The sequence below is a fragment of the Opisthorchis viverrini genome (genome assembly GCF_000715545.1).
Source record: "Opisthorchis viverrini unplaced genomic scaffold opera_v5_223, whole genome shotgun sequence".
Classification (NCBI taxonomy): Eukaryota; Metazoa; Platyhelminthes; class Trematoda; order Opisthorchiida; family Opisthorchiidae; genus Opisthorchis; species Opisthorchis viverrini.
Window position 1 is genome coordinate 20,409 of NW_008751880.1, and position 26,718 is coordinate 47,126.

Here is a 26,718-nt window from a genome sequence, read left to right on the forward strand (position 1 = left end):
AATATGTTCTCTGATATGACTCAAGCCGGTACAACTATCCCAAAGTTTTCAATCAGTTCAACTACAAAACTGTAGGCCGTACAGCTTGTATTTCTTGCCACTGTCTTAAAGAGACACCAGTTGAGCAGGAATTGTGGTGACCATTATCATTCTGGGGGTATATTTGTCTCTCAGTAATAGTCTTTGTACGTAATATCATTCTTATTATTTTGAATATGGCCATTAATTTCGTTAGCGCAGGAATTGTGGTGACCATTATCATTCTGAGGGTATATTTGTTTCTCAGTAATAGTCTTCGTACGTAATATCATTCTTATTATTTTGAACATGGCCATTAATTTCGTTAGTATTACTTTCGCCACTTCATTCTCACTAACCCTTTCCATATATTCGGAATAAACCCCAAACCCAACCACCATAGGATCTCTTGCAATCATTATTATAATAGTTGCGTTTGTCAAACGATATTTTACTCACTCAACTGCACCACTAAGTACAATGAGAGTGTTCTAAATTTCACAACAACTCCATCCTTGCTCTAAATTTGGAAGAGATATGGTACCATTTAATCATCGTTCACTTTGTTTATTACAGTGACTAAGTGAATGTTCATACAGAATTCTACGTTTAATCAGAAGAAACTCGGCAATCACACCGCATTCTTTTTTACACCAGTCCCGCTGTAGCCACCAACATGAACAGTATACAATTTAGGATATGTCGGACATGAGAGTAGTGGCTGTTTTTACATAATGNATGAAACTCATTTTTGTTCGGTCACGTTATCACCTTATCTAATCTCAAAAAAACTGAAATCATAAATTTACGCAATATAGTATTGAAAAACGGTGTCATCATTGTCAGGATCTTCCACTATAATAACCGAAATATGAACAGTAAAATTATGACATGCATGTGGATATAACTGCTTTTGAAAATGGTTTAATGAATGCTACAAATGATGACGAAATCTAACAAAACGCTGGGTGGAATAAACAACAGAAGGATCGAAGTCCAGTGTGGTTACATTTCTTGAAAGCGGAAAAAGCATACAACCAAAGCATTATTAGGGAAAATGGAACTACATCAACCGCTGGTTATGCACCATGCAAATCAAATACATATAGTTTTTCGACAATAGTCTTCATTTCACTGGTACTATTAGATAGACGTTCCAAAACATCTAGGCATTGCTGTTCCATGTTTAATAGTTCTACCGAATCGGTTATCGGATCATAACGTGGCCAGAGTTTCGGATGCACCAAATTTTTGACATATTCCCTGCAACGAAATGAATTCATTCCAAGTACCTTTTTTCGTCATGAAAAGTTACCAACGACATTCACGGGTACAGCTGCTTGGTGGGCTTTAAACAGGGCAACAACATTTGGAAGACTTTTTAAGCTCCCTATGATCGTTTAACTAACGCTGCTCTGAAAAAATAATCCATACCATAAGGTTCTATGGTTCTATACAGTTTAGAAAGCTTGCAAATTTTAAGAACACAGTTAAAGTAAAAACGGTGGAAATAGACAAGGTTCATATGTCCTCAAAACCGAACGTCTTTCGCATTCATCCACCTACCCAATCTACTTGTCGCATTAGCTCCGTGTTCTCAGTATCAGCGGCGAAGTTTACCGCTCCTTGTCTGCCGGGTCTACGTACCTCTGTAGGCATATGCTCGCCTCAAAACTGACCACTACCTGTTTGACTGACTAGCCAGCATCCACCGAACTTATTTAGTTCGAGAATATTTGTGGACTTAATTCACTCTGCCGGGATGAAAAAACGTATTGTCTGCCTACCACGGTAACTATACTACGTTACACATCTGTTAATGAATATCTTTTGAACTTCAAAAAGGCTCCGGTCTGTATGGTAACCGCAGCTGTGACTGAACAGCAAAGAGTGCTGGGTAGTCACGCAGAGGAATTTAAGCTGATAGTCAAAGTCACTCAAGCTTGACCACAAATTAGGTTGCTGTCAACCCTGTTTCCAGTTTCCACCACGTCTCGTTCAGTCGTGACCAAGGATAGTCAGTTTCGTCACTGAACTTCTGGAACTTCATTTGGGTCATGAGTGATGCGGGAAAATGCAATTCAGTTGGCTATTTCGCTAAAATCCTGCTCTTAATCTGTATTCCATGAGTATGTATTCCTTGTTATGGTCTTTATCTTTCGGCGCCACACTGGTAATCCCAAAAACAAATGAAGAATTTGGCGGTGCACGTTCTATAAAAGTCTTGGGCAATTCCGATTGATCTTGTAACCATTAATGCATAGCACTGCTTCAGAAACAGGTCGCAGTATACTGGTTGAAATCTTCAACAAACTTGGTAATAGCTAGAGAATCAACTTTCATGACATTTCCCGTGATTTATGTCAATACCGAAAGCAGGTTGTAGTTTCTAGCATATATCAGGATCACCATTAGGCTACTGGAAAAGTGATGTTTACCAGTTAGTTCTACTTCAATCCAAAATGAATACAGCGCAACTATCCTAAATGTGCATGGAACAGCCTAGAAGAAATCACCACTTAATTGGTAAGATAATGCATTCCTTTCGGAGTGAATGGTAACTCACCGCTCTGAGCTTATAAATCACCGTTTTATATCGGGCCTTTGACATGTATCGTTAGACACGTATTCACACTGGTTTCGGATATTTAGACTGCAGACGTTCACCAAAACTCGGATTTGCATACTTCTTTCTCTAAATGGACTACCATCTGCCTGACTGAAGCTGTTCACAAACCCATCAAGTAGCTTCTCTTGTATTAAATACGTCTGATTCTCAGTCACACCATTACAACCATCGGCTTCATAAATTAGCGCGACCCAACTGGATATGTCTCAAAGAGGTTCAAAAAAGACGTTTATCGCTTATCTTGCTCACCCACATTAAAAGCGAGTACCCCTTTCGAAATTAAAATGGGAGCGTAAAATCTGATTCTTGCCTTGTGGAAAATTCAACACTATGCGATCTCTTGCACAAGTGAAAAACCGCAGCTGGCTCTTTTCCGATCCGTGTTTCCTACACTGGACGATTACGATCGCAAATCTTAGTCTTCTTACAGTTGAGATTATGAGCTAGTGTGTTCGACATCACAACAAAATTCAACAGGGACGATAACAACACAGTTACCAAGCCTTATATGCAACGCATTTTCTTCAAGCCCCTTCCAACTCTGTCCAGTTAATTGCAGGAACAATGTTAGGGTCGTTTCATGTCCTACTGCATGAAGATACTAGACATCCCTGAAATGGGTGATCAGTAGAAGTGAACACTGAATATTCAAAGTTCTCCATTCGAAACTGTTGTCCAATTTGGGCTGCTTTGTTGTTGTAACACATAGTTCGCCACCAAGCATCAACACTAACTGCACTTAGCGAGGTCCACACACAACCGTTTCTATTGTCCTTACCTGGATATGCTGCACAATGTCTGCTTCTTGGGAAAAAACATGCATTTCCCTCAAGGCATGATGGTGTCACGAAAATAAAATTCTCGAGAAAACTGCCACACATGGATTCGGTCGGGTCGATAACACGGGGATATCTCATTTTGCCGCATTCCAGGAAACAAACGTGTATGTAAGAATTTCCCGGAGATTTTGGGAGAAATTCACACCCACACACACTTCACGTATAGGAACTCCAACGTATAAAGCTAGCTGGAACATACATCTGGGCATATTATCATTCCACACCCTATTATTCTCATGTTTTTCAGGTGGGACAAACCCGGGCAAACCAATGAAATCGGGAACGCAAGTGAGTGCACATCACTCCGGGGACGGATGTTTTTACGCTCGACGCCAGTTGTCAGCGAACTTATTAGCAACCTTCTTTGTAAGTCGTATGGGGCGTTGGAGAATACCTGGAGGAAATTTTTCAACGGGGAAACATATCTCCATCTGGCCTATTATCCTACGTTGACACTAGTGGCTGTTTATATTACACAAATATTCTGCCCACAATCTGTTAATCTGTTGTGCTGATCATTGTGTTATCGTATCTGTTCTGCAGGAAACCCGAATGTGAGATAGCACCACTGCCCTCTTTAGACTGACTGGGCAAACTCTCTGTATAAGTCACAACCTCGACACTGGAATAACTGGAAGAAGGCTTGGTTTGTGGGTAAAATTACACGTGCCTGATTCCATTATTCTATGTTCCTTCTATCGCCAAACATCTTATCATGTGCAGTCACCATGATAGCGTCTCTTCACTTTTAGAATAGTCACAAAAATTGCAAGTCCCCGTTAACTGACCTTTCTTGAATTTTTGTTTATTACGTGATTTGGGCCAGACCTAGGTTCACAAGGAGGCCTGGTCCAGTTGCAGCTGTGTGCATTTCAGTTGAAGCTGTAACCTTTAAATTCATTTATTGGTTTGCACGTTCGTTATACTGTCAACAGTGTGACACACAGTGGTACCCGTCGTCGCTTGACTTATCGAGTATGCGTTCCTCTGTTTTGATCTGCTCAGGGTTATTACAAAGTAGCTAAGTATTGTTCATGATGGACGCTTGAGTCTTATTCTGCTGCATTAGGATAAAGTGGATTGACCACTGTGAATGTACAGCAGTTCTGGTTTTCGATCCCAGTGGTTTTCCCAATCCCACCTGAGAATCATGTGATACACTTACAAGAGAAACATTTGAATATCTCTGATGCGACGAGAGCCAGTCACCCGCACATGTGAGTCTCTAGCGTGATTAGTTTTCTCGCTCTTAAATTAATTATTCATATCCTTGATTTCATATTTCCTTCGGCTGAAGTTAACGTATCAGATATAACAGTTAGGCATAAACTCAGTTACAAAATCCTACCCGCATTCGAAAATTCTTTGTCGTCGTTTAAGAGGCATCAAACCTACTTTATGTGTCCCAAAGTAAATAAACAATACCCTACAATCCCAGGTCCCTACGAAATGTAAACCGTCGACCAACACCAGTTATGGACATCATCATTATCATCCTGATGCTTTGTAACCTTGAACACTTGTGGGCCTCATTCGAAAATGCATGTAAATCTTCAACACAGAAGACTTACTCCAACTGCTGTGTCATTGTATCAAAACGCTCGCAAACAAAATAGACGGGCTGGTATCCCACGTCATTGTATGGTTGGATAGCCGCCGTATCTGGATCAAACGGCCGTTTTTCTGATTGGTCGCTCAGCGCGTTGTCCAATTCCCCATAGGAGGAGAGTATACCTGCTCCGAATGCTCGGAGGCCACTTTTCTCATTGCACAACCCAAACTCCACTGTGAACCAGAATAGCTGGAAATTGAACATTGCAACAAAAGCATGAAATCGACTCACATAAATAAAATGTGGAACACTGTATCTGAAATACTTATATACACACATGTTGATGAAAATACCAGGTAGCCTCGTCGAATTTCCGGGTAAACTGGGAAGACGTGAGGCCGTTTGTGCAATAACGAAATTCGGGTTTTTGTGAGCAGACGGAGCTGAATTTTTGGAGACTTTCGCTGACTTCTGATAAGTTAACTACTTTTTAGGATGCAATTCTAACTTGAGGACCCTATTCTCACTTGACTACGCATGGTTTGGATTATCTGTTCCATTTTCCTAGCACTGACAATATGCATTTAGTAGCATAAATACTGACAGACCCGGTATCTGAACACAGCTTTCAGAGTTGTTTGCCCACCAGATTTTGCACTAAAGAACTATCCATGCATCAACTACTCAGAAAATAAGCGGGTTTACCCGGAACATCGTCACTTTGCCCAGTCTTTCGGTGTACCTTCCCACCAAACACGTCTATTGCTTTTTTGGGAATATCCACGTAAACTTATGTGATACAACAGATCCATTGCTATATAGTCCACTTGCTTCGCATTGGGGAGGTGAGTCCCTCAAAATACACTGAATGTTCAACTTCTTTCAGATTGCGATTCAGTCATGCGAACAGTTCCTTCGTGGGCAAAAGTCGTTATGATTTACCTCTAGAACCCTCTACGTAAACATATTGCTGAGTACGTGGAGCTGGGATTCTGCTTTTCTACGAAGTATATCAACTCCGATAAAACAGGAGACAACATACCAAGAGCATGACCGAAATATAAGCCTCCAGCAGTTTAACCGTTTTCGGTAGATGCATATTACGAAATGGTAAATCAAGCAAAAATACTCACTGTAGCGTTTACAGTGATCTATAAGTTGACGAAGAAAATAGAGCTTCCTCTCTCTGCGACGATAGCCTCTTCGTTCCACGAGCGTGGTGTACCCAACCCAATATTAGACACTAAATGCGGACACCTACATCATGCACCATGAAATCCATCGGTGCTTTAAATACATAGTATATCGGTATATTGGTGCGTTGCTGCACAACGCCAGTATATCGCCCGATAATTGTACTGTTAGTAATGGTCGCTCAACAAGCTCTACAGAGTGGCAAAGATGATGCAAATAGGTTCACAATTCACAGACTGCGTAGCACACCGAAAGAAATGAAAGAATGTGTGCCTTATGGCTGTTAGTAGCAATATGCTCATTCAACGGATACAGCCTGCTTTTCCGAAAATTTTCAGTACGGAAATTCAGGTGAAGGTCAAATAAAAATGGGCAAACTCCCCAACACGGTAGTGTAAATGTAGGGCGCAGCTTCATCACCCTTTTTGCGTTCAGGATTTCGCTGGCAATAAATTCCGTGGCACAGCATAGGGTACCACCAGAAACTCCGTGGCACACACCATGTCGTTGGTGTTTTATGGAAATTGTTTCATGGTCTGGCCACTTTCTGGGTGTTCTCTACGCAGCTACTACCAGGGAAAAGAAAATGCCAACTGAACAGTTACAGATTATTGGACAGGGAAGCAAAACTCTCATATGCATCTCGTTTACAAAAACTGAATATCCCTCTTCTCTTTTAACGCGTCTTCCTCAGCTTTCCTGGATACTCATTGACTGTTGCTCAAATCCAAGCAAATGATACGAAGCGATTGCACAAATTCCGCAATGGATCTCACTTTTCAAGAGACACAAAGCGGATTTACGAGAAAGCATGCTACTCGCATGCCTCCTCCATCAGTAGTATCACCGTTACACCAGTAAGAACGGTCATTTCTGTTTTTGGCCGCTGTGTTCTTCGTTTGCCGCAGTATGTTATGACTATTGTTTGACCGTGCGTTTTTGTGTACTTATTCATTAATATTTGTTTTTACTTCAACGCAAGGTAGTTTGCCATAGTGGTTTCTCACGTGGCGTGGATGGTCGTTGGTTTGTTCGTTGATATGAGTGCCAACGTTTCGTCACTAATTGTGGTGCCATCATCAGTGAATTGATAAGTTCAACGCAAACACCGACTCGACTGCACACTCTTTTGTGCTCACTGACAATGCACTGATAAGCAATCTCAATTGGTGATGCAACATTTGCAATCGAATTACCAAGATCAGCGAACAACCCGATGATCATAAAATGGTTTTACAATTAATTAAAACGTTGTTTACATGTGTCAGAATCTAGCATGCTGTATTACGGTGACAAAGGTATCTGTTTATTTTTGTAAGCTGTTCTTCGGCTACAAAATTGGTTTCCTCAAAGTAGGGGCTGGCGATTTGCAAGGAATAAATTACATTTAGCATTAATTTCCCCAGTTGTGTTTAAGCGGCTTACTACCACTCTTACTGTTCCAAGTTGAGTGCCGATTTTAAAGTGCACTATTTAGGAGAAATTCCACTCGATCAAAATTATAGATTCATAACTAGAAAATTAAAATAGAGGTTGGACTTCCGAAGTGCTAGATTAATCGGAATTTCATGGCACGATAAATTTTTATGAGACTCACTGTAGTGATTTTCTTTATTGCTTCATCCGAGGCAGAGAGTGAGGCGAGACCAAGCATTTGGGAAAAATCGGCAAATTTCCGGTTGGTTAACAGTGGGATATGGCCCAAGAATTCATGGATTAGGTCACTGGAAGAAAAACAAATGAGATGCTAATAATGAATTTCCAAAGTTACTGGCTAGGGCTTCGAAATTGTTAATCTGTGAAGAATAATAAAAATAAAGCTATCTGTTCTGATTACGGTTATCCTCAAACTTGATATGGCGTCCTCATACTTTACAACCCGTCAGTGTATTCCATTATCGCTTGTGTAGATTTTACAGCAACGGTGCATTCGTGACAAGTGGGAGGAATTAGCATTTCCTGTGAAATTTTCTTGCCCAAAAAACCTTCAGAAAGACACTGTCTCTTGAAGCGTTAGGCAGCCTGTGCTTGCAAATTAAGGCCAAAATGAAACGCTTTAGATTAAATTAACCGAACGCTGCCCAGCTCTCGACTGCACAGTAAAGATTGGTCGACGAATGTCATCAGAATATATACATTAATTACAATCAGTTCACCTGATGGCGAAATTACACTTGAACTCATTGGAATACAGCTCAACAATATACAGAGTCCAGGGGTTCTTAATTTTCTTTGTTTTTATTGTGAATATCCCTTGGATCTATTTTGTCTTGCTAATTAAGTACCTCTATCTTCAGCATCAGAAGCAGCGTTTTTGACGCCTTTTCTAAATAATACAACATCTGTAGGCGATTTTTAACTCTGTACCAAAGCCAATTAAAAGGAGCTTGTGCAAGGATTCGAAGCCTGGTCATCAAAATCAGAGTTCTCAGTGTTGAAGTCTGTGATATGCAGGCAAAATATGGCGAAGCACTAAAAAGGTTTTAGTGGCGATCAGCCTTTATCCTGCTCCTCACTTTTTGCCATGGTGGCTTATTCCCATAGTTAGTTACGTTGGTGAAAACAAACAAACTACTGTCCTAGCCTGAGAGGACAATTATCGGCGCATTTATTTTCGTCCGTAGTGACAGGATGTTAATGCTTGTTGTTGTTACGTGTAATTCCTCGTTTTCTCCCAATTGCAAGGTTGTGCTACGAAATAGGATCTAATGATTTTGGACTGTCACATGCTGTATCAAAAATTTTATGCCTAGGTACGTGCAGATCTGAATTTCTGGAATAAGTATTGTGCTTGTCAGCACGCAGTTTCAAAGTAACATACGCTGAGATGACCCAATGCGGTACATTGATCGCTATCACAGCTTTACTCTCATTCTTAGACTGGTGATAGCTATTGTTAGTCCATTCGTTGAATTTGTTAATTCTAAGATTAGCTCCCGTGACCAGCATAAGCCGACCACATGCAAGCCTCTTGTAATCGTTTCACCACAAGCAACCAGTACAAACAACCAGTACAGCTCCGATTGCCAACCACACATTATGACTTTTATAGGGCCACCGGTAAGCTAGAGGAAGTATAAGTTTCGTGGTTTAGAAGCCAATGAATCTAAAAATCTACATTCGTTCAAATTACATATTACTAGAACCATGTTTTTAATAAACCAACCAAAAGAATACCAGCTGTAAACAGGGCTACGCTATATATATCGTTGCTAGGCCCTGTATTCATAGTGTGGCAAAAGCATCTCAAGCGAAAAAAGTGCCTTGGTGAGTTAGCTAAATACTAGTCTGGATAGCTAATAAGCGTCAGAACTTGAAGAACGTATAGGAAAATATGGTAAAAATATTTGTTAGCTCACGGTTCGGGGGTGTGTTGTGGTTGACTGTGATGTCTCACATACTGTGTACAGGGAAACACTCGAAAAGCAAAATTTGCCAGAAAGTCCCTTGACGATACAAGGCCAGCGACTGGGCGCAATTGAAATCCAGATGTCCCTAAAAGGCAGTTGAAGGGTGCAACCAACAGTGCTACCAGAAACGTACCAATTATGGTAAGGATTTTGTCGTATGGCACGTTGTGCTTAAAAAATAAATGGGGTATTCGGGTGATGGCAGTGAGTAAAGAAAGCATACAAGCACATATTTCGGCAGCAAAAACTCCTTCACACAATTTGCTAGCACAAACTAACAAAATGTTACTCATCTCCCTACTTTGACTTGAGATTTTCGGTGTGGCTAAGTTGTGCTTGGGTTGCCAGTCACTTTCAGCAGGGGTACATACTAGTGTCCACTAAAAACCAGTAAACTGCAGTCATTAATGTTCTTACCAAATGCATCCGTTGCGAGCTCCAGGTTGTGAACTTAGAGTTACGTTGCGCTAAAAGTATACTGGTGACATTTATTACTAGGCATTCTGCCCTTTATAAGCGCTGGTATAAAAAAAATTCAAATGGGACGTTACAGTTTCTAGGGACAAATTTCGCGGCAGCTTTTCCTAGAGACCGGAAGGAGTACTAGAAGGATTATGAGACGTCATATCGCGAAGTGCTGTATTTTTTTTTATCTCAATACCATTATTTTGCCACTTTACAACAAAAATCGAAACTCGGATTTTTGGTGCTACTTTCGTATTCCGTAGTCGTTGTGTACAAGAACAAACGGCTACCCGATATAATCATGAATCTAAGTATTTGAACCGTGTGGGATTTGAGGAAATAAGGTATTCCCATTCAACCAACCAACTCACAACCTGAAGATTATCAGATCCGACAGATTACTGTGGAACTTTCAGAAGGTTGCTGAAGACTCTTTGATAGTCCACGACCGGCTTCGCCTTCGTGAGGCTCATCAATTAAGCGCTTACTCCTAGTTTCCTTCAGTCTTATGTTCTTGAACCCAAATTAGGTAGGTAATTCTGCCCTTTATAAGCGCTGGTATAAAAAAAATTCAAATGGGACGTTACAGTTTCTAGGGACAAATTTCGCGGCAGCTTTTCCTAGAGACCGGAAGGAGTACTAGAAGGATTATGAGACGTCATATCGCGAAGTGCTGTATTTTTTTTTATCTCAATACCATTATTTTGCCACTTTACAACAAAAATCGAAACTCGGATTTTTGGTGCTACTTTCGTATTCCGTAGTCGTTGTGTACAAGAACAAACGGCTACCCGATATAATCATGAATCTAAGTATTTGAACCGTGTGGGATTTGAGGAAATAAGGTATTCCCATTCAACCAACCAACTCACAACCTGAAGATTATCAGATCCGACAGATTACTGTGGAACTTATTTCATTATAATCTTTTGTAGACTCTTGATAGCTTCATGGTCAACTACGCCCATCATGCACTTTAACCGACGCTGTCCAGTTTTCAGGCGCTTCTCCCAAATATCCGGTGACGTGAGCAACGAACAAAGGTTGTTCATTACTTTTCCGAGCTTGGTAATTGGTTTTCAAGGTTTTCGACGTTACTCGCGGTGATATCGTCGGTGTGGGAGTGAATGGATTAATTCGTCCTTCTCTGCGTGCACTTAGATTTTATGAAAAGCACCTAATAACTCTGACACTACTGATTGATCGTGAGGTAGCTGTCGCATAATTTGCTCGGTCAACTTCGAATTTGATTAGCATTCAACAAATACACTCATTTGCATATCAACTACGTTTTTACGGCAAATTCTATTGAAGCTCTCGTTTTATTATATTTTTCAACTAAATTTGCTGCACAAAGGCCGCCTCATATTTCGGTTGATACGACTTTCGAGATGTCGCAGTATATTCGCTTAGAGGAAACAACACACCGAGGCTTTTCAAGAGTTTTCAGTAACGTTGTGGGTAGTTTCGTTTATGAAGATATACTGCGATATCTAAAACGTCAAGCCAACTGAAACACGGAGTGGACTTGACATAGCACATGCAACTGAAGAATACCATTAACGAGAGATTCAACTGAGTCTCTCGTGAAAACCCAGCTGATATGCAAATAAGCGTATGTGTCGATAGCTGTTATTTATTCGTCATTTTCTGAATGCCCTGGACTGTTGAAACAGCGTCCGCTGTTTAGTTCACATAACTACCTTAGAATGCATTTGGAGCAATCTTCTTAATATTGTCATTATTAGTATGTGAGCCTTCAACATTTTTGAAATAATGCACAAAAACTTTACTCGCTTGTTTCGTAAAAGGAACGTACTTTTTAGAAAGTCAGACACGGCCCTGACACTTGGAATAAGATCCGGGCTGAATAAACCGTTTTGCTCTAATATTCGAAATCCATCTGTGTATTCCTGGCATGCGTGCCCTTCGTGTCTCTCCTTCAAGGCGATATACGTACGCTTCCTGTTAAGTGGGACAAATGGAATACGGTTAAATTTTTACTATAGACGCAGATTACTCAAACACATTTTCATTAACAGTCCCCTAGAGAAATCCGTGGACATTTTTGTCAGGGCATAAACAATCTGTCTTTATTTGGTGTTCACCAGTTATTACAAAAAGCACACCTCTGGGAGTATTCACTTAGCAGGACACTACTGAACTCAATATAGGGAGCAAGATTCACGTTCTCAAGCTCTAACTATATTGGAGTTCTTTCAACTGTGCCAAAGAGACGCAGTTGGTTTACTAGCGGAATTATGTTTATGGTAGCCACTCGTCCCTCCAGGTAAGGAGTTGAACCATGTGGTGACGCGTTCTCTGGAGATGGTAATACATCTGAATTTTCAGGCAACACCGCTGTCTTGCAGTTAGACTTTTCAGCCAAAGGCTTTAGTTAACGACATTGGTCGTCTTCTTGTCTAGGTGCGAGCGCCCTGACAGCATCCCAGCTGGTGTAAAACCATGACACCTAAGTTTAACAATAAACTCATACCACATTGGCCGTTGGGTCGTGCCATTAGCCGGGTCGCACTACTAGCTACGTACAACAGGGCGGGTAGGCAAAAAAAGGCTATTGCAGACGCCTCCTTTGATTCTCTTTCGAATAATCTTTATTTCCCCTGTCACCATTCCATTACCAACTGTCCCCTTGAGGGCTGTGGAATTAGAACTGATGACTCCGTTCGTCTTGCATTGGTTTTGCGTGCAAAATCTACTCATCACACGGCACCGACATCCTCGAGTATCTAGAAATCAATCTTCAAGCCTCGGGAACCAGTCTATCTGGCCGCGTTTATTGTGCTCACTCTGAAGCAAGCAGCACAACAAGCTGCTCTTGCTCACACACTGGACTTGCTTGGCATTGATGTGTGTGTTGTGTGCTGTGTCTCGTAATCAAGAATTCAAGATGCAAGCACAGTTGTTGAGGTAGCCATCCCATCAGTTTCCACTTGCATACGGCTGCCCAACTCTGGTGACCCAGAGGCTGCTGCGGCAGGACGCTCAGTGGTTGGTGTCGTCCTAAGTCACCGGATGGAAGTATCCTTGCCTGACTGGATGCCCGTTTGTATCCTCCTGTGTACGGTTCGTCTGGCAAAGTATATGAAGGAGTCTCACAAAATTTGATAGATGTCTGTTTCGTGTATGCTTACGCCCAAATGACCGTATCTCCGTCGAGATCAATGGCAGGACGCTGAAAGGTCTTCAAAACACCGGTGTTAAAATAGCATGTGGTAAAAACCTTGTCGATCTGGAATATGCAGATGACATCGCTCTTTTCTCCGAAGAGAAGAAGACGCGCGTGTTTTTGGATGAACTATTCGAAGTCATCCCATCCTTTGGTATGCACTTTGCACTCACAAAATGTAAGTTTATGCTGTTGGTCATACAGTCACTGAATACTCCAATTACCATCTAGGGAGAGCGTTTACATAACTTGGAAGTTGTATTACTTCTGCTTGTAGCGTGACAAATGGGGTCACTGCACGAATCTGCATGGCGTTTGCTAATTTGAGACACATATTACGTCAAATGGACATATCGCTGAATCTCAAGGCACATGTATGTCATGATACATTACCGTCTATATTATTGTATGACCGTGAGACTTAGCCCGTTCGAGCAACGAAATTGGGACGCTTTCATATGCTTGACAATCGTTGTCCCAGGATCGTAGCTCGTGTGCGTTGGTGTCGGAGAACCTGTAACAAGGTTATTAGAAAGCGAGTTGTACAACGGGGACTTCCATTAGAGGATGTGTCTACCACCAGAAGCTGCGTTAGTTGGAAAATGTGTTGCGGATGCCGAACCATTGTTCGCCGAATTGAGTGCTGTTTTCCATGCCCAGTTTGGAATGGTGAAGGCAGAGAGGTGGAAGAGGATTATGAAAGCGATTAAGAGACCTTTGTATGCCATCGGTGTTACTCGCCTTCTAGGATTGAGAGTGCGTGATCAACGCTGCGCCTGGTTAGAGACGCAATGATCTATGGCTGCGATCCGATGTCATCGGCATTCTTCTCGTCAGTTTCTGTTTAGATTGACTGAATGAGTGTCTGGAGTTGTAGGCACCCCGGATTGTAATAGGCTAGCGCTGAGTCCCTTCCCAATCCACCTTTATTCCTTTCTTCACAATAAGGCCTTTAAATAAGTCATTGATGTTGAACACTGATGTCATGCTATCGATAATGAGGTTAATGGTTAAAATACAATGGATGACAAGTTCATTCATACAGTGAGCAGCACCATTTGTTGTACGGCCACATTCAGAATAAAATTATTTCATTCTCTCGCGTTGGTCAGGCGGGATTTTTAAGCAGGCTATCGGAATGTGGAAAAATGATGTGCAAATGTGGATTTCCAAATCTCAGGAAGCGAAAGCGGACTCTACCTTGGATTGATAGGAACTGACTGAGGACAGAATAAATGGAAATGTTATTTTGAGGAACATCATCCACAAACTCAACTCCGCTGTGAATGACTTATACTTTCAGAAAGAGCGCTTATATTATTTTGCACCATTCTACCCCATCACTTTGCTTGCTTGTCACTCTTCTCAAACTAGTCGAACCATTTTTGAGCTGCACAAAGTTTTTCCGGATCTGAACAAACCAGTTTCTTTTGATTCCCCTAAAGTCACAAACTTTGAGACACCATAGAGACTTTCTACCTTTGGATGCATCACTAATAGTGAAAAACAGTAACACGGTTCCCGGATATGTTTTGTATCACCTAGTTTTACAGCCTGGGACAAAATAAACAAAATTTTAGGCATAAAGTAAAAGGAAGGAAACTGACCAAGTATCAATTTCTAGTTCCGTATAGTCAATCACAGGGATGAGTTCACCGCTGGAAGAGATGATGTAAAAAAACTGGTGCTCAGATGCTTCAAGCATACGCTTCACACAACATTGTAAAAGTCTACGACTAAAGAACAGAATTCGAATGCAATGAACGACCTGCACAAACTTACTACTTATAGTTGAACGCAAACTGAGCAATCTCGTGTCGTCTTTTCTTGTATACTTCGTCATGAAAACCCTACAATAGGGAGAACAACAGTGAAAAATCGTATTTAATTCAACTGATTTAAGTCCGATATTTAGCTTTTTATTCGGTCACAGATCTTTTGATAAATGGAAATGGTTACATTTATTAAATTTACATAAAAACACCTTGTTTCGTGTAAGAAAAAGCACAACCCCCTTGCTGAATGTTCCCCATGATTGTAGCCAATGCCCATTAAACGCTCTGCAATATTTAGCCGCGAGCTCAATTGAGAATCACTATATCTGTATCCTCTCCTTGATGACGTGATTGCTCTCTGCCCAGTCTATAACCCTATCGACTAAATGGCATCGTCTGGAGAGAAGGACATATAACAAAACAATACCATGATTTTTATGAGACACTAAATGCTACGGTTTTCTTTCAACGAAATGCTAGAATATATTAAGCCTTATTATAGGGTACAGTAGGATACACAGAAAAGATGCTCAAACGAACTTATTTCCTGCCATCGCTTGGACATGACCTACCAAGACTGCTCCAGTCTATTTGTCTAGATCTTCCAAATATCTCTGATCGTACCCTGGCATCTGTGAGTGTGGCAACAGTGAAGCCGACATTTCCCCTATTATCGCTAGAAGAGTTTCTTTCAAGTTACGAAAGCATCTATGACACAGAATAGAAAAAAATCTTTTAATACACTGGTTTGGGAGTTGGGTTTTTCAAAGTGTTAACATTCAGACAGTTTCATATTTGACTGTTATGTTCATAGACCATATAGGAAACCGAATTGAAAGACATCCCGTCTGAATAAGATGATGTGATGCTATCTCATCTGCGCAGACTACAAGTTTCTCGGAAAACGGAAAACAGACTGGTAGCCAAGCTATCCTCCTCGTGTCTCTGTGGGGACAGGATATCACTTGTGCTCAGAATGTCAGCCAAATTACTTCAATTGTGTTTCTTTTATGTCATTTAGGATTGAAGAATCGGTCACTAAAATGGATATTGAACCAATATATGCAGACGCTGTGCTGTATCAAGGCCCTGAGTGCACATATCAACTAATTTAGTCTCGGTAAACTAGGTATGTTAAAGATATCTAACAATAATAATGAAAAATTGGCAGTTGCACATCACCATAATTCTTATGCCAATATAATGAATTCTTTCTCCACGATCATTTGAAGTGTAAACCGGTAAACTTGCCGGGTGGTCAGTTTGCAGTTCTGGCTGGTACTTCGTTAATAGGTGTTGACACTTGTCCAAATCAGAAATATGGTGCGGAATCCACCGATCTAGGACCAAAGTAAATTATCGTAAAACCAATGAACTTTCATAACGGACTTTACCATAGAATAAATTTACCGGAATACAACACAAATACGCAAGCTAACTCTGTTGATGCATATCGCAAAAAAAACACAGTGTATCTGGGTCAGAACACAAAGAAGGGAGTGATAATTATTTATTTATTCAATATTTTTAATAAAAGGATAAGCAAAAATAGGACTTCTCCTTCCAAATTCAGTCACGCTAAAGCACGCGGCGTGGTGGAATAAGGTGTTATAATTCGACGTTAGTTTTCGTGAGCAACCTTTATCAGGGATTTCCACAATCAACCTTATACGAGTGAAGCGTAGCCCTGTCAACAGTCGATTTAATTTGTCAAAGAAATATGCGAATGGGATCAGTTTTCTTAGCTTCATCCAGTGATGTCTGGAAAACACCATCCCTAAACACTCTTTGTCAAACCGGCAGATAGCACTTTGCTGTCAGAAAAGATGCCAGGACTACATCTTGGTTATGCTTGCCTCAGAATATCCACAAGTGCTCCGTTAACATACAGTCACGGCGTCTCTAAATCAGGTTTGTGTACGACTACTAAGATTCTATTTGTCAGTAAATGTGTTGGTCGGAAGCAGAGCTCGAAGTATGAAAAGAGCAGAGGAGCTGCTGGAAAAATGCAAGCTCAGAGAGGAAGACAAATCTGACATACTTAAGCAGAAAGCGGATGCTCCCAAGAGAGGTTATGATAATTCGATTTTGCCTGAAGTAGTGGACTCAAGAAAGCTTCAGTGCAGCCTGTCCAACAAATATCTATCTTCCAGTAAGATGCAGTCATTAAAAAGGCCACAGTTCGAACTAAAACCCAGAACAGTTAACGCCTATAAAATAATTCCGACTGTAGAGCCTGCATTTGAGAGGCTTTCAGTAGAAAAATCAGAAGGAGAAAGATTGCGTATCTGCAATATCCTCAAAAATGGACGAATCCGAAGCAATCCATCTTGAAAGAAAATAAGTGTACTGAACTTACTGAAAAAGGACAAGTGATCCACTTCGACAAAGCGGACAATGGCAAAGTAACATTTGTCGTGGGTCTGAAGGACTACGAAAGCGGTGCTTGAAAATATAACACTGAATCTTTAGTCGAATCTTGGAAATAAAATGCAACTCTCAAAAAACATAATCCGTATCTATGAACACCCACAATAAGCAAAACCCGAGCTCGGTCAATCACAATGTTATTCTCTTGTGTCTGAATCCAATATGCCCAGAGGATTCTAAGGGTTGCCAAACATACACAAAACAAGCTCTTCCATATGCCCAATGGTGGACTATTCTGTTGGTTCGACTTGCAAAATATCCAAATACGTAAGCGGTTGGCACTAGTCATAATGTTGCTGAAAACTCTTCGCCGACCGAAGACTGGTTTTGCTCTTCGTTGGGTTCATCAGGTAGGTAAAGTCCCCAAGTCTCCTTCAACCTCATGTAATACTTGAACCAGAACTTTGTGGAAGTAGTGTAGTACGCTCATTTGCTTACTGATTTGGTTTTGACGAGAGACGCGCCTGGAATTCAGCTGGATTTATCGTGTATGATTGGTGCATTAGTCCACACAATATAGATATCTCGAATATCGTACCAGCTGAAACATGAGGTGGCCTGGTGCAGCTCGTTCAGTTGCTTAAGGACATCATAAATGAGAGAGGTATGGTGATTACCTATTTCCGACCAAATTAGTCACACGACAACAAACCTTAAAATATTTGAACGAAAAATTCAGTAGCATGGAATTCACGATGGAAACTAGGAGCAAACGGATGGATATTAATTATCATTAACTGTAGATTCTCGGTGGGAATCCACAGAAGACCTACAAATTCAGACGGGTTCCCTCATCCACACGATGATAAAACGCGCAGCTGTCGGACCGTTGAATCATGTCTAGCAACTATGACAACCATGGAGCAAATGAGCTGTGACGACACAGCGTTAGATCACAGCAGGGTAAGTATTATACAGGGTTCACTGCTCAGCAAATAAGGAGAAATCGACCAGAACAGTGAAATAGGGAGGTGAAAACCCGGTGGTCACAGTAGGAGCGACCTGAAGGAATAGGTCTTGGGATACCATTTTAAGGATCCTTCGGGATTATGAAATTGAAAACTTCTTCCGGATTGATAAAACATTACAAAGGGAGCCTTATAAGGGCTAATAACTCTATCGTAACGAAATCCCGCACAAACTGCGTCTACAAAAGTCTCTGCAGAAATTCCAGTCAAATATACAGGTCAGACAGCCAGGTGACCGTCTCAAAATCACGTAGCACAAATCACATGTTTGTTTTCCTCCATGAAATCCAACTGAATCTACACAACCTGAAAACGACCCAGTCAGTGCATTCCATGCACTTGAGTCAAGCCATGAAAGCAACTTCAGTTGCACTTTTATACTACAGTCAGGAATCAAGCCACACGTAGAGCTGCCGTGCGCATCTGAACAACGGAGGGTGCAATGGTCATGACTTTTGATTTTCGGGGCAAACTTTATTTGGATCCTGTTGCATAAATCGAGCACCTTGTGGATAAAAGATATTCAATTCGGTTATTCCGCGTTTTAATTCCCACAGTCCTCCCTCCATTTCTAACATTATATCAGTCATTTAGCTAGCCAGACAATGCGACTTTCTGGTCTGGGATGTGAGTCATAGAAAGATCCAACTGACAGACAGTTGACAGACAACAATAAAAACCCATCATAATACCTCAAAATGTTTGTTTCGTAAATGTGACGAAAAGCAAGCTTGCTTAATGGCTTAGTTGTTGAAGCACTCAGCAAATAAGTTCTCTCTTCCTACAGACCACTCTCCTCAGAGTGACTAATATTGACATTTCCGAAGGACTAGCCACTACTGCGGAGAGAACGTGTATCCCTCTGAACGCTTAGATCATCTTGCAAGTCATAAAATTTTGTGTGTATTTTCGGAGAAGCTGGGCTGGATAATTGGTGCAGTTCCTCACTCTTGACTCTTCCTATACAAACAAAAGTACAGTACGCTGAAATCCATAGACAATACCAAGTTCAATTTTAACATTTCCGAAGCACTCAATGGAGGAAGCTGGTTATGCAATCCAAAGTTCTTGGGACTTACTAAGGTCATTTTTGTTCCATAGCTGAACAGGAAACTGTATTGACGCCCATTCATGTCTTATCTTAATTATTTTTAATTTTTAATCGCACGACAGAGACTCACAGACCTACCTACAAGAACACTTTTACAAGAATGACTAATTTTGTCTGTTTGGAAAAAGCTACATCGTGGTGATGAAACTGGTAGGTAGAAATAACGCCAGGCAAAAATGGATGTTGCCGATTATGGAGAGTTAAACTGTTCTAAAGTTTAAATTTGAATTGCGTTTGACACACTCAAAATCCCCCAGAGATAGCGAAACCGGCAGTTTTTTCCTGCTCATATAATTCGATGGTAAGAAAATTGGCAAACATCTATGCGAAGCAACTAGAGTAGCACTTTGCAAGAAGGAATGATAAGCAGACACATATTCCAAACTTTTCGTGTTGTGGCCAGTGCAAATCATATATGGGGTCAAAGTTAATTAAAGTGGACTAGCAAACCTATGTACTAGAGATCACCGTCCCTTGTGTGAGTGGGTAGAGAGATACTCCACAGCTTCATTTTAGTCCACCTAATTGACACGAGCCGCGGGGCACTGCATTCAGGACCGTGTAAGAGGTGTCACAAAGCCTCCCCAAAGTGGGCAGGTTGCGTGGTCTCGCGTTTCTCAGTGTTGTTACCATCCGACTATTTACACCAGATCGGTCCTATGCCTTCAGCTGGAGTGTTTCGTAGTTCGTCACCCGTCTGTCTCTATCACATACCAGGCCATATCTCCCGCACAATTCAGACTAGTTGAGTGTAAGGTGAACTCTGTCCTGACTAGAGCGCAGAATTTCCCCCGCTCTACTACTGTAATTGTTTAACAATAATGTTATATATGCTATTATGCATATTGTGTACCGGACAGAAGATGAATTTCTGAATTCAAGTGGTTATCTGGCATTTTCTATTCATATCACATTATGGGAATCTTTTAGCGACTCGCGTGTTGGTGGAATAAAATTGTTAAGAAATTTCCAAGAGTCTAGATTTAGTTTTACTTGTCTTTTGACCAGTTCACTTAATGGTAGCTGGGACTTACAAACTTACGAAATTAGCATCAGGCCCCTTAGCCTCATATCACATTCGCAAGATTAACAAATGGAATTTCGCACAACTATAGGTGGATGTTTGTTTTTCTTTCAGCAGATTATAAAGAGGCAATCCGTAAGAAAATCTGGAGAAATAGTAAAGTGAGAGAACACTTAAAATATTATATACCAGCTAGTGTATTCTATTAATTTTTACTAGCTTAAGCACTAGTATCTTTGTCAAGAAAGTTGGAAGTTGTTTGTTCATTAACCTACCTTCATTATCTTCGACGCTGTCCAAAATCTTGATGCTCGATACAAACGGCTCCGACCGCAAACCGCATACGACTGAGTCGAATTGGACTGTTTCGCATTTCAACTGCAAGAAACAGCTGTTGGTAGCAATGGACTTTGATGCTCGTCTGGTTTCCAGGTGAAGTATATCAAGCTGGTCGGAATGTCGAGAGAAATAAGATAGATACCGCTCGGTCACCTTTAGTTGAACTCCAAAACGAAATATCTTGTAGTCCGCTTTAGGTCCTTCTTTCAAAATACGTGCTTTAATTTCCAACCCAGTGCTGAAATCTACTGAACCAGTGGACTGTTTACCGCGGCCAAAGTGTCTCGTTTGAATCAAGTTGTGCTACTTCCACTAGATACTAACGCTATCGCCACCAAATCGTGAAAACTTGTGTCAATCGTAACTGGATGCGAAATTTGCAGAATTCACATCCATATCACTCGTTTGAATAGTCTTCTCCGAAAAGGGGAGGAGTGGTGTGAATGCAGAATTCACAAGGTCCGTAACCTCCCTACGACTAATCAAACAGTAATCCGGCGTGTTTAATGCGGCCATGTCACTAAATGACCGGGCAGTCCTAATAGGCGGTCTGATAGTTCGAAGGAATTAGGACAGTTACTGATCTGTCATTCGAGTCTTTTGTCGAACAAATCACATAGTTCGCGTTCGCCTTTTTAGTTTTGTATTTCAGATGTGTTTACTGTGCGCTGATCGACTCATTGTAACACGATGGCCTCTATGGTTGGTCATCTGCAGTTCACTCCTTATATATCCAAAGATATTCAGTTCTTAATCACTATAAGAAAATTGAAACTTGAGACGGGTACTCATCCTTGTTGATTTAGGACCATCATAAAAATACACCGGAACGGTAGGAAGGCTGTTTACATGAGAGAGGTGCAAATGCAAATGCTTTCTGAGTCTACTCCACCAACCCCCCTGTACGTATCAGTTTGTAGCATTTCCCCTACAGTAGCATAGTGGGCGGCTGTTTACTGCAGTTTGATTGGTGCAGAGCCATTCATTTGAAACCAAGTGACCTTCTCCTAGGGTGGTTTTAATATTTCTGTCAAAAAACTGTCGTATGGATGGAAAATACAGTGATTTAGCCGTATTCACACTGTAAGCCCATACACTTGATGAACGTTCAAAGTCCCCATCCCGTTGTCCAAGCGGGTCACTCAGGAGATGGGGCATTAGACAGCTATCAGCCTAACGTTGTTCTACTCCAAGGTGCATTTTGGAATAAAGTGAAACTATAACCCTAATGTCACACTCATCAGTCGCCTGCTTGAATCCAGCACCAGTAGTTGTTATCCATGTCACCCGGTGAGATCATCAATGAGATCACTTTGCGAGAAACCAAGTGGGCGCCAGAGGAAAAATCACTCAGATAAGATGTTAGGGATGTTCCCATTCCAAACAATCTTGACGATCATCAGTAAACGTAGTGTGAAGTGTGGGCTAGTATGTAGCCCATCACAGAAACATTCAGCGTTGGAATCGTGTAAAGAGGGAACTGTTGCTCGATGCTGATTATTCCCAAGCAAAAAACTAAACATCAAATAGTCTATTCTTACAAAGTTGGTTGTGGTGGACGCGAAGCGCTTTGCTTGGAGAAGATTTATAATTTTCCGTGAATCTAAGCTGTAAAATAGGACAATTTGTAGTGCTGTAACAGAAAGCAGCATACTGGGCATAAGGACAATTTGTAGTGCTGTAACAGAAAGCAGCATAAGTAACTGGGCATAATTGATAAAAAATATGCACAGAACACAAATTTGCGTTGCTGGGATTCCTGTTAATGGCTGGTTTAGCTAGTTCCTTGAGAGTGTTTTAGTTAACGGGGCCACTAGAACCACGATTCATTGTTGAGTGTTAATTCGTCGGTTCAATGCATTCACTTTAAGTAATGTTCCTCCCTGTACTGTCAGGGTGAGCGAATGTAACTACCGAACTCAAATCATGTGCCTTCTTAGAGAGTAGAAGCCGATCCAGCTCTACCTTTTACCCCCATCTCCCACCTGACTACAGAAGAAGGATAGTGATCTCCGTCAATGCTGAAAGGTCAACAGACCTTTGCTGAAGTTTTAGTGACTAGTGCCTCAACAACCTCGGGTTAGCTGTGAATTATCAATAATGTAAAATGATATCTTTCAAATTATCTTTCCTTACTGAATGAACCAAGGAAAATTTCTACGTCAGGTACAAGTTTTGTAGATATTGAAAGGAACTTACTTTACTGGACAAACATTCAAGCAATCTTTGCAATTCCTTAGTGAATGAGACTTCCCCTTCATGAAAATGTACGATCGCATGGTATAAGTGTTTCTCCGCAGTATTCCTGTGTATTTTCTCGAAGGACCCTGGCCACACCAAAGAAATAAAAACACATCACTATTGTGTGACCATCGGGGGTTCTGTAAAGAGTTGATCAGGCCAACACTTACGGTTGCACACTTAGTTGCGACTATCGGCAATAATTCGAATCTTCTTGGTAATGCCAATAGATGGTCAATTATCGATGCCTGTGACTTCAACTCGAAAATCTCTTCCGAAAATAAATTTGAATCAAGGACAAAAACAAAGGGAGCAGCAAAAAATTTTTTCTGCAATTACTTTGTACCCGAGATAAACCACATCCCTCCAAAGAATTTCGGTCGTATTCGACGGACCTGTTTTCCAAAGTCATAATCACGGATTGTGACAGATGATGCCACTCAGGATTCGCGTCTCCTAGCAATATGGACAATAAACCAGCCTTGCTACAAAAGCCTATACCTAAACAATTTCATATCTTACCGAGTGAACTGAGTCAAAATAGAACCCAAATTTAGTGAGTATTCCACGATTAACAACCGTTCTTGAATTAGCCATGTGTCTAACAGCAACACCTCCATGAGACCGAAAAGCAATTTTGAACTAAGCAATGGATATCGGCGATTCAAAGGTGCTCGCCGTTCACACGGAAGACACTTCTAGTACATAATGTACATTCTACTTTGTTGATACGAGATCGAGAGAGGAGTTAGTCCGCCTAAATGCTTGTTTTAGGAGCAATCGCCATCTTAAAACTCGGCATCGATCTTTAGCTAAGAACGAAATTTTTTCACATTGTCTTCTGGCTTTTCAAAAAAAACTAACGTCCAATGTGAGTTGAATTTACTGAATTCCGAAAACCATCGCAATTCCGATGAACAGGCAAGTATTTTTAGTGGAGACCATGACTTACACCGTTCGCCAACTCATTGAAAACTAATGCTCCTAGGGGGGTATCAGTAATCTTAAACTCATTTCAATCCCTTTCGCTGTTCGTTTACAAAACAGTCAATCTTTGAAGCTGAAACATTTCGAATCATTGATCAGGTTCACTCCCAGTCTAACTATTTAGATATGGATGCAATAAAATAAAAAGAACCAAAGTAATTGGTGCAGCTGACACACAGAACTACAATAGCATCGTTACGCTAAGTTGATTGCGCTTTATAGGACATTTGAAAGCCAAAATACTGAAAGTGCATGAAGAAAAATGAAACGATACCTGCGAGGGAGAATTACCCCTACAAAAGACTGCACGGAGCCTCTTGAAATGTGCAGTAAAAGTTGATCGGTTTTGACTTGACAAACCGGCAGTAGCAGTTACCCTGCTTTGTAAAATGTTACGCAGTATTCGTCTCTTATAAAAATATAGGAACCATGGCTATTTGCTTCGTCCGCTATGTAAATCCGATACATTCCAGTGACAACTTAATCGGAAAGTGAAGCTTCTACAGAATAGGTACAACCGATCATTCCCAGAGAGGATGAAATTCATATGCAGAGCTTTTTGGAGTTGAAATTCAAATTAAGTTTTTTCAGTCGCAAAATTGCAATACCAATGAAGTGTGGTCTTTGGGGAATTCATAATCTTTAAATATAAGCCTTTCTTAAAGCAGCCTTGTCATTAGATTTAATTTTTACAGTACTGATGTAGTTTTCGTCGATAAAAATGCGCAGTACACAAAGTTGATGGTCTAGCTTTGTGACAGTGTGTAGAAATGTGTTTCTGCCCCTTAGTCAACGTTGTATGTAACCGTATGTTTGCCTCTGGTGTTTGTTTGTTATAAATTCGAATTTTATTCGAACAAAGCACATTAACTGCACGGTAGAGTAGGAATATCACTCTTTCATGTTGTCACAGAAAAGACAAACATGGGCCACTCAATCAGACGAGTTTGTCATTATTCTGTTACCAAAACGCAAAACTCCTGTGATTTTCTCTAGATACGTTCATTCGTTTGGTTGTTTGACGGTGTCATCGAACTTATGATCTTCAGTGGCTGAATGGCCATACCTTTAGTACAGAGGCTTTTTTAGGTGGAGTTAGCCCAATGTGTGCTCGTCTGTTTCAGAGAAAACCTGAGTAAAACTATGTCGCCAGCAATGGATTCATCCATACCATCCATAACTCGACGAGCTATTTATTTACCAAAACAACTGAAAATACCGCTTGTTAACAAATGTATTACTACCAGTCTTCCTGATGGAAGTTTATTTTTCATGGTTATCACAACAAGGCTTACATAATACAACGGATGAGTCGTGCACGTGATTTCGTTAGCTGTCAGCATCTTAGGATGAAATGATCATTTTGAGGGAGACTTGTGCCCAGTGACAAAAGGCACATAGCGCACACACCAAGGTAATGATCTACAAACACAGCCTGATATCAATGAAGCCTATACTCGATACCTGTCTTTCAACAACAAACATCCTGCTGTGGTGACACGATTACGACGGTGATCGTTTTCGTCGACTTTCCATGGCTACAATTTAGCACTGCCGAACACTAATCGTGAACCTTCCATCCGTGAAGCTGTCACCCGACAAACCAGCCAGCGCGTGACCACAGGAATAAAACATCTTGCGGGACTTCGTCCTACACGCAAACTCATGAAACTGCTGATCATGAATTCGCCATTCCGAATCGCCTTGGAGATTCTTGAGATGCTCACTCTCTGTTTTTCGGTACAGACTGATTTCAGCAACAGGACAAAATCTTGACTTGAATCTCAAGATCTATCAACAATAAGCTCTGATTGTTTTATGTAACACTGTCCAACTTTTACGGTAGCCACGATAGGAGTGTGCAGAATAAAACGCTAACTAGAGCGCATTATATCAGCTTCATATTCTGCAGCCCAATAGTTATATCAGATAGGTAGTATGGATCCATGATTCCCCAAATCAAGTCCATTTTAGTGGAACTTATATAGTGGCAGTAAATATACACAGAAACGTAGTAAAGATCTAATCTTTCTGTAGACAGGACGATGTTATAAAATACACTTTCATTATAGTACAAATAGAAGGCTTGGGTCTGCCATGCTCGCTCATTCACTTGACAAACTTTTCAGCTCATGACGGACTAAATCACAAGAATTCCTGGTCTCTTCAATGGTTTGCTTGATAGGCATATGAGAAGCCACTGACTAACCAGTGAGAATTATGTAAGGAACCAATGTATGAACGGTAGTTTTGGTGTGTTTAAACCTTAAGAATGTAGATTTGTTTGAATAAATTCAGAAACGAAGCCTTTTAGTTAAAATCCAAAAAGTAACTTTTAGGGCCACTTCATAATTATAAAAACCCTGAACTACCATCAATGGACTGCAAACGATACAACCACAAACTTACTTTGCATTGAAGTTGATTAGCTTGTGCATCTGAGCATAACCTTCACGCTCTCCTTTCCCATATATATCCTCAGGATTTCAAGAACGTGGAACTTGCTCGATGCCGGATATCTCTGTCATTGCTTGTGGTTTGCTGAT

General features: G+C 40.9%; 2 protein-coding genes across 2 annotated transcripts in view; one reads left to right on the forward strand and one right to left on the reverse strand.

Moving 5' to 3' along the window:
* The window catches only part of T265_14597 (hypothetical protein), a gene marked incomplete at both ends in the record, with an annotated part of 46,223 nt that overhangs the window by 16,701 nt on the left and 2,804 nt on the right, over positions 1–26,718 (forward strand). The window contains one exon of the mRNA XM_009174365.1: positions 3,734–3,774. Coding sequence (XP_009172629.1) covers positions 3,734–3,774 — 41 coding nt within the window. The remainder of the gene's footprint in view (positions 1–3,733; positions 3,775–26,718) is intronic.
* T265_08520 (hypothetical protein) lies at positions 933–26,718 on the reverse strand (the record flags this gene model as incomplete). Its single annotated transcript, XM_009174349.1, has 11 exons — positions 933–1,281; positions 5,058–5,287; positions 7,830–7,956; positions 9,592–9,727; positions 11,927–12,072; positions 14,940–14,955; positions 15,080–15,147; positions 16,355–16,412; positions 20,881–21,052; positions 23,144–23,271; positions 26,582–26,718. 11 exons carry the CDS (start codon positions 26,586–26,588, stop codon positions 1,098–1,100), a joined length of 1,272 nt encoding a protein of 423 aa, XP_009172613.1.